This window comes from Pteropus alecto, unplaced genomic scaffold, assembly GCF_000325575.1.
Source record: "Pteropus alecto unplaced genomic scaffold, ASM32557v1 scaffold39, whole genome shotgun sequence".
Taxonomy (NCBI): Eukaryota; Metazoa; Chordata; class Mammalia; order Chiroptera; family Pteropodidae; genus Pteropus; species Pteropus alecto.
In genome coordinates this window covers 4,791,002-4,799,551 of record NW_006443568.1, presented here as the reverse complement: position 1 = coordinate 4,799,551, position 8,550 = coordinate 4,791,002, and the positions used below count along the sequence as shown (strand labels likewise).

Sequence of the window (8,550 nt, the reverse complement as noted above, 5' to 3'; positions counted from 1 at the left end):
TTGAGATCTGCTGAGTACTGGCTGTGGGTCCCCTGGGAAGTAATGTTTCTCCACTCAAACACTGAGATAATGATACCAACCTCATGAGCTTGTCTCAACGTTAGGTAAAGTACAAAAAGTACTATCACTTTGCCTGCCGACCGCAAACAGGGATCTGAATGGGGTTACTGTCTATTGATTTTTTCCAGCCTTGAGTAAGACCTTTGCTGATCCCTTCTTCCCCAAGGTTGCATTTTCCTCCTATCTTCACTTACCTGTGTTAAATGTGGGGTTCCAGGATCAGTCGGAGAGTCCCAGACGCTTTCATGCAAGAATTCTCTGGATACTTCCTATCTCTTGGAGGTGTCCTGATTTCCTGGAGTCCCTAGTTGAGCGTGCAAATTAGGCCCCTACAACTATTCCCAGAGGCTTGGAAACTGGGAGCGAAGACTGGGAAATGGCTAGCATTTCTTGGACCTGGTGCTGAGACTCTGGGTGGGAAAAGACAGGAAGGACCATGGAGGGAGCGCTTTTCCCCCAGAGGACAGATCCATGGAGCAAAGATAGAGGAATGTGGCTTTGTGGGCGTCACAGGGATCTGAGAACATGGGGCGGGGTCAGGGAGGTTGAGGATACTTGTCTCAGAATCACACCCCCCCAATTTCTCTGTATATAGGTATGCTCTCCGTTAGCCAATCAGAGATTTTTCTGCCCTTAAGAACAGCCCCTCCCAATCCTTGTTCATGCCCTGCCCCTCTTACTAGAATTCCAAACAAGTTAATGGCTGGGGTGGTGCCCTCTCTTCTCTCCCCGCTTCCTGGTATATGTGAAGATTTGGCACCTCACATGCATCCAGTCTAACTTCCTTACTCTGAAGGTGAGGAGACTGAAGAAGGGACCTCTGGGGCACAAAGTGAGTCAGCACAGAACTAAAACTAGGCCCGGGACACCTGTTTCCTCAGCTGCTGCACTAAACAACTGCAGGGGGCCCCAGCAGCCTTTCCACTTACCGTGTGCGCAGCCTGCGTGTCCACATGCAGGGTTCTGCCTGACTCCTGGCCTGGCTGCTTCCACTTCAGTCAGAGGTAGAATGAATCTGCTTCTGCACAGCAGACCTTCAGACCTTCCTGGCCTAGGTGGTCCCACACCCCACATAAGACACAAGGAGGAAAAGACTCCTTAGTGTCAGAGTCTGCTCAGAGGTTCAGAAAACTCACGGTTCCAGGCATTGGCTCTGGGAGGCAGCTGGAATCAGAGGCAGAGGTTCCCTAAGTGCATCGCACTTTGCAGTTTACTAATCAATCATGTTAAGATTGGGTTATTATCCCAATTTTCCATGTGAAAAAACTGGGACCCAGAGAGGTTAAGTCATGTATCTAAAGTGACACAGTAATGGAGCTTGGATTCAAGCCCAGGTCTGTGGGATTCCAGAGACCATGTTTTTGTCATTGTCTCATGAGCTCCTCTCTGCTCCCAAGGCTACCACCAACCCTCCTCCAGGCAGACTGCCAGTCTTCTCTGGCTAGCAGGTGTGATATGAATGCTGGCTTTAGAAAGCAGTTCTAATCCCAGCTCCATCGCTTACCACTGTGGGACATGGGATTGCAGGCAGGTCATGTCCTCTTGCGGAACCTCATTTTTCCACTTCTGTAAAATGGGCATAATACTATCTACCCAATAAGATGCTTTGTGGATTAGACGTCCTAATGTATGTACACTACCTGAGACAGAACAGGTGGGCCTCTTTGTCAAAATGAATGGAACTGACCACTGATATCCTGTAACTTTAATACAAATTGATCATAACTCACAAAATGAGCAACATTTAAAATAAAAATACCACTGGGGGTGGCCCAGATTCTGGTAGATGAAGGGGTGGGGTGAGACTGAGGATTTCTCCTGCCTAAGGGAGGCTCCTGTGGGCAGTAGTTGAGGTGAGAGCCCTCCAAGTTCAGCTAGTCTGGTTCTTTTGGGATGGGTGTGGTCAGAGACTCCAAGTTCAGAAGTGAGGCTCCAGGACTTGAAAGAAAAGCCAACGCTGGAGAGACATTTCGATTCAGTCCTACAGGCCCATCCCTCAGGCTCCTGTCCCTGGGTAAGGACTGAGCCACAGAGCAGGACACCTGGAGCCTCTGCTGCTTCAAAGCCAAGGCCTGGAGGTAGACTCCAGTGCAAAAACCGTGGATGAGCTTGTTCACCATCCATTCTAACTTCCTTCTAGTGAGCCTTTTTGTATGGCTGAAGCTGGAGAGAAGAAAAAACCTACATTTCCCAGACTCCCTTGCAGCCAAGGTTCTGGATCTGATTTGTGTTTCTCCAAAAAGAGTCCCTCATGGAGATCCGAATTTAGGAACTAAATTGAATGGGAGAGGGGCAGACCTCAGGACATCCATTTTCTGGCATGGAGAGTAGCAGAGGGAGCACAGTTCTGCAGTTAGCAGCTTCTTGATGCAGTAGCTTCCTGCACATGGGAGCAGCATTCTTGGTCAGGAGAGACAAGATGAATCTGGCAGCTGGGAGTTGTTCCCGGAAATTCATCAAAGAGTCTGCTCCTCCAGCCCTTCCAATGATTTTGCAAAGCCATCAGGGACCTGGTCATAAATCCTGTCTAATTAAACTAGCTAAAGCAGCTCTTGTTTTCTACAACAGGATCTTAAAAGAGATAGACGCCAGGACTGATGAGAGGTCTCAGCCAACAGCCCATCCCAGTACTCAGGTCCTGACTAAAACAGCCTCCCTACAGCACCCCCACACCCTAGCCTGGTCATGGAGGGTGTGGCTAGACCCTTATGCAAGCTTCAGCGGACCTCTGTCATCTGGTGATGCTTGTCCTATGGCTGTCTTTAGGCTAACGGGCTCTGCATCAGCCTTGGGGTGTGCCATCATCCTGCCTTAGACTTGTGGGCAGGAAGGTTGTGGCACAGTGACTTTAACATTTGGGCTCAACTACTGGGGTCCTTCCACAGGCCAAAGCATCAATTCTACCTGCAGATAAGTAGGAAAGACAGGAATCATGAAGCTCTTGGTCCAGAGGTGGAAGGAGAGGGTGGTTTTCAGGCCACCCTAGGACCAGCTATTGCCTGTGTCCACTGTGGACTGGGGTCATAGATAAAATGGCCCACCACTAGTTTGGTCATGGGCAAGTCTTAGACCTGGTTGCATAAGAGGGTTTTGTGTGTCTTTCGGCCTGCCGATTGCTGGCAACAACACTACGACACATCCTGAGGTCAGGGCATGTGGGCAGGAGGGATACATAGGGAGACAGTCCCCTGACCCTGGGAGGATGGGGATGAGGGTTGGGCAGGGGCTGCCCTGAGGAGAAGCCATGTCACATCCTTGGACCAAAGCTGCATCCCTATCAAGGTCAGAGCTACAGAACATCAATGCTAGAAGAGTTTAGGAATCATGGAGCACAATCTCCACTTTACAGACAAGGAAAAGGAGGTTGAAGGGTAAACAACTGGCCTGAGATCTCAGGGTGGCCAAGCTGGGCCAGAGTCCAGGCCTCCCGTCTCCCCGGCATGGCTCTTGCTGTTGGCCAGGGTACAGGTGCCTGCAGTCTCCCTCGGCCACGCTAGATGCGGACGGTGTTGATCCGCAACGGCTGCACATTCTTGCCATTGGCGTGGCTCTGCCCCGGGCTGAAGTAGGAGCAGAGCTTGCCAGGGAACTTCTCGCGGAAGGTGTAGAGCCAGGACATGTCGTCGGCGTTGTAAAAAATGAGCAGGCCTTGGTCGTAGTCCAGGAAGACACCCACCTTGTCAAGCTTGTCGCGGACGTTGAGCCGCGTCCAGGGCTCGGTGCAGGCGCTGTACTGGTTGCCGTCGTGCATTACGATGCAGTAGAAGCCGCGACTGGGCTGGATCTGGATGCTGCCCTTGCGGCTCGCGGCCTCGTGTGCCAGACCGATCACCCACTGGGTCTTCTCTGCCACCACCACTTCCCAGTAGTGAACGCCACCACTGAAGGCCTCGGAGCCCAGCACTGACACCTCCACGTCGAAGCGCTTTGGTGAGTCCTGCAGAGGCTGTGGGTGCAGGTTGCCGTAGGCCACGATGGTGCAGTCATCTGACAGGATCAGACGCTGGTGGGCAGTGCCTGGATCCAGGGTCAGGGCGGCCGGCACTGCAGGGGATGGAGGAGGGCAAGACAATGAGCGGAGAGAAGACTATGGACCCATTCTAAGGTGCCTCCCTAGGGTCAGGTTCTGGTTGGTCCCCAGGAGGCTGCGTGGTGCTGAAAACAAGCTCGCTCTCTCTGGGCCTCAGCTTCCTTTTTGTAAAATGGAACGGTGATGGCTAAGGTCCTTCCAGATCTAAAGTTAGCTGCAGAAGAGCAGAAGCTGTGGCTGCTTGTTCCCTGTGGATAGCCAGGGCAAGGCATGTGGTGGGCACTTCACAAAAGTTTGTTGAATAAGCCAGAATGAGGTCCACAATTAGGGAATTTCAGAGCTGGGAGGGAACTTAAAGATTATCCAGGGGCTGGATAATCCCCCTGGGGGGGGGTTTTGGAAGTTCACGTGAGCGTTAGTTGGGATCTAGGGATGCTAAATGCCCTGAATGAAATTCAGTCCCCCAATCATTTTCAAATGTTCCGCCAGACATTCATGTGCATGAGAAATATTTTTTATAATGATCTAAAAATACAACTTAACTCTATTTGATGTATAAACACAAAATACTTTTTGTACGGTTTTAATATATAGTGACTATTTTGGAATGCTACTACTGTGTAAATTGGGGGAAGACTGAATTTGTTTTGTTCGGAACGTCACTGCAAATTGTTAATGTTTTTGGAAACTACATCGCTAAGAACGATCCCCCTGACTGATGTAACCTACCTTTTTCGGGACGCATTTGAGGAAAAATGGTGTTTTACCTGACTACTTCTAGTGTTCTCCAATGTGGGTGTGAGTGAACATGCACAATATTTTACTGTAAATAATTTCCTCCTGCTTTTCCTATGTATTATACTATACTCAGAGTATGTATATATGTATGTATATACTTGAAATTGTTAAAATGTCATTCAGTCTTTGAGACATTACAAATCATTTGTTATGAGAAGTAGATGATGAGTCGAAAAAAGCTGAAAACGACTGATTCTAGGCCAACTCTCCTATTTGGCTGATGGAGAAAACAGAGAAGAGACGTGAGTCGTCTCAGGTGACCCAGCAAACATTGGCAGAGCCAGTGCAATCAAGGCCATGTGCAATCCAGTTCCAGCCCCTTTCAGCCTATCTCTCACTCATCCCTCCACCCCACTCAGGCCCAAGGCCTTCACGCAAGACTGTTCCTTTACCAGTACCTCTCTGTTTGTTGTAATCACCCCTCACAAGGCTCAGTTCCAAGGTTGAGGCTTCCCGATTACCCAGCAGGTGGGCTCACTTTCCTCTGAGATTCTTTAACTTTGTTAGTACCTTCTCCCAATGCGGGGTACAGTCTTCTGTGCCCACATCTTCCCAGGAGGGCAAGGACTGTGTACTACTCAAATAAGCTCTCCCTTGTGTACCCAGTGCATGGGGAAGATTTCTGGAAAGGCTCACCAAATTAAACTGACCCAGCTTGTGTTGCTCTTTGGGCAGGCAGTACAGGCTGGCCGCACTGGCTTAGCAGGTCTGGCTCTCAAAGTCTCATGAACTCTGTTTACACTTTCCTCCCCGAGGGAGCCGATGCCCAGCCAGAAGAAGGCGGAATGTGGAAGCGGCTCTCTTTAGCCTGGATGACCATTTACAGACTAGAGCAAGACAGAGGGGAGGAAAGGTGGAAAGAAGGAGTCGTATCACCAGTTCATGTGGCTCTCTGGCGCTTTCCTTATCAGTGGACCTGGGGTATGGTTACACTTGGCCGGAGCATTATCCTCTACTTCAGTCGCCTTGGATGGCTGTGTACATGCACAGAAATAAAATGCCTCATTGATAGCAACTGTCCTGAACCGGAGCGACAGCTAGCCCCTGAACTGTGCTTTTGTCCATACATCCACTAATAAAGCTGACCGTTGACGTATCAAGCTCCTTCCATGAGATCTGACAAGAGTAAATTTAGTTTTGCCTTTTATACTCTTCTTTCCTGTTCTTAGAACTCAGAGGGCTGTATGGAAACAATTAGCCCTGTGAATAGAGAGGTCAATGGAAACATAATTCTCTATCCAGGGACATTGAAGAGGGGGAGCCATGAGAAGGAACTGGAGAATGAAAGTGTTACTCTGCTGACTGGTCACAGTGCAGCCTGTCAGAACTAGAAGGCTCCTGCCACATAGAATGCAGGAATTCCCACCGTGGGGTCAGGAGGTAAGAGGTGGAGGCGGGTATAGGAAGTGTGTGTGTAGCGGGGAGCTAGGGAGAGAAGAAGAATCTAATCAGACACAGATGAGGCCAATCCTACTGGCCATGTAATGTGGGTCATTCCAGGGTGTCTATAGCAGAGGGGCAGGTGTGGGCAGTAGTTCTGCGTGCTCCGCAGGAACCTGGGCCTTATACCTATGGTGCCCAGGATGATTTGAGGGAACCAGCAACAGGCAGAAATTGTGGCTCAGGGCAGAAGTTGGGGCACTAGCTTAAGGGTGGGGGCGTTAGCACACGGGCAGGAGGGCTCTGCCCCAGATTCTTAGGCCTATGTAGGGCAACAGGGTCCACTTCCAGTGCTACTGACCAGTGCGGAGAGCTTCTAGGAGGCAGCCAAGTGGGCTCTCAGTGGTTCTGAGATTGAGACTAAAGGGGTGAGCTTATGTGAATGAGGAAATGCAAGACTGACCACTAGGTCCTAGGCAGAGAAGCCCAGGGAATGGCTGAAGGCAGTGCCCGCGACTCATTGGGTGGGCCTAGTGGGTCTGTGTGGGGGAGGGGTATGCTATTCATTGGGCAGTGCTTGCAGTGGAGGCGGGGCTAGCGGTGGGTCTTGTGTTCTTATTAGGCAGTGGGCATGCCTAACGCATAGAGGCTGAGGGCCACTTCCATCCAGGGCCTCCCACCTCATCGCAGAGGGTCCTGTCTTCTGGGCCTCCCTCCAGCCCTCCGGGAGGCTAGGGCTGGCAGAAATAACAAATAGCCTTGAGATCAGAGAAAGACCTAGAAGAGGGCGTAGTGACACTTTTTTTCCCTCCACCCATCCTTTATCATCAGGAGTGGTGACAGACCCAGCGAAACAAATCTAGTCCCCTGGGATTCACTGTTTTACAGGTCAGAGCTCTTTTCTAGGTCCCAAGGCACTGTTTTACAAAAACAAAAAGCAGGCAGCCCATCTGGTCTCCAGGTGGGTTCTTCATTCATTTAAGCCTCTCTGAGGCCTTAGAGTCAAAAGGCATTCTAGAAGAAGCATGGGCTGCAGAGGCCCCAGGAAACGTCTGGATCATCATTAACCACACACTACAGTGGGCCAAGAAGCAGAGAAATGGCACAGTTCAGCACCATCACTTGGCAAGTGGCTTCGAGCCAGGAGAAGACTGACAGGACAGGAGATACCATCGGCTCTTTCCTCTGGCCCCGCCTTAAAAATATCTGGTCCCTCAGGTGTCCCACCTACTCAAATGCCAGCACGGTGCTTGCATTTGAACACTAGCGGATGGGAATACCACAGCAGCCCTAGGAGCATTACTTACTGTACCCATTTTTCAGAAGAGGAAACTGAGCCTCCTAGGAGACTCTGAATTAAATGACTGGCTCAAGTTGCCACCTGGGCTAGAAGTAGAGTTGGAACTTGAGCTAAGGTCTTTTCACACATGTTCCTTCCTTTATGTGGCCCCAGAAGACCAGTTCAGCAAGACCATCGGGTAGTCACAATAACAACAAACATGTATTAAGTACTTACTAAGTTCCAGGATTATTACCACAAATAAATGATTTTAATTTTCATACCTACCCTGGGAGATAAATTACACCTTCCTAATCCTTGTTTTGCAGATAAAGAAATGGGCTCAGAGAGGGCAGCAATTTGCCCTGGTCACACAGCTAGGTAGGCATTGAACATGCTGGAACCCAAAACGACTGAAGTCAGATAAGCAGGGGAATGAGAAACCAGCCCAGGAGAGGGAGGCCATGTGAGCAAAGGGAGCAACGCATGGTTTCCTTGGGACAGTGACCATCTGGCCTGGCTAGGGAGGAAGTTTGTGCCTGGGAGCTGGGGCAATCCAATGTCCACTGAGGGGTGGGACGGGGGTGGGTTGGGGAAGTGGGGTGGGTAGTAACGGAGAGTGAAGGTTTCAGAGCAGAGTTGTTATAAATGCTAGATGGAGTTCTCAGGTGACCCAATAGGAAGCCTGAGCTGGAAAGGGATAGGCAGGAAGCTGCTGGAATCCATGGGCTTGGTCCCTGGGGACTCTTGTCCCTCCCATCCGGACATAAAGGGCTTTGGTGCTGGCAGAGGAGCCAGAGTGATTTCACAGGCCCTACAGACAAAGAAAGGGGCCTGGCTAATCAGGTCACTGTTCTATGAACTCCCCAGGGGCCTCTGTCCTTGGCAGGATGTTCAGGGCACACACTACTGCTCCTTCAGCCCCTCTCCCACAGGCAGCTTTCTCTGGGGCAGTGGTTCTCCACTGGGGTGATGCGCCTCACAGGGGGCATTTGTCAGAATG

The 8,550-nt window shown here is 50.5% G+C and overlaps 1 protein-coding gene across 3 annotated transcripts in view; it reads right to left on the bottom strand.

Annotated features, from left to right (window-relative positions):
• Window positions 1–1,750: 1,750 nt before the first annotated feature.
• TRIM62 (tripartite motif containing 62) overlaps window positions 1,751–8,550 on the bottom strand; it is a 30,026-nt gene continuing 23,226 nt past the window's right edge. For all 3 annotated transcript variants that reach the window (XM_015598771.2, XM_015598772.2, XM_006924270.3), the window contains one exon: window positions 1,751–4,104. In XM_015598771.2, coding sequence (XP_015454257.1) covers window positions 3,554–4,104 — 551 coding nt within the window. In that variant the 3' untranslated portion in view covers window positions 1,751–3,553. The remainder of the gene's footprint in view (window positions 4,105–8,550) is intronic.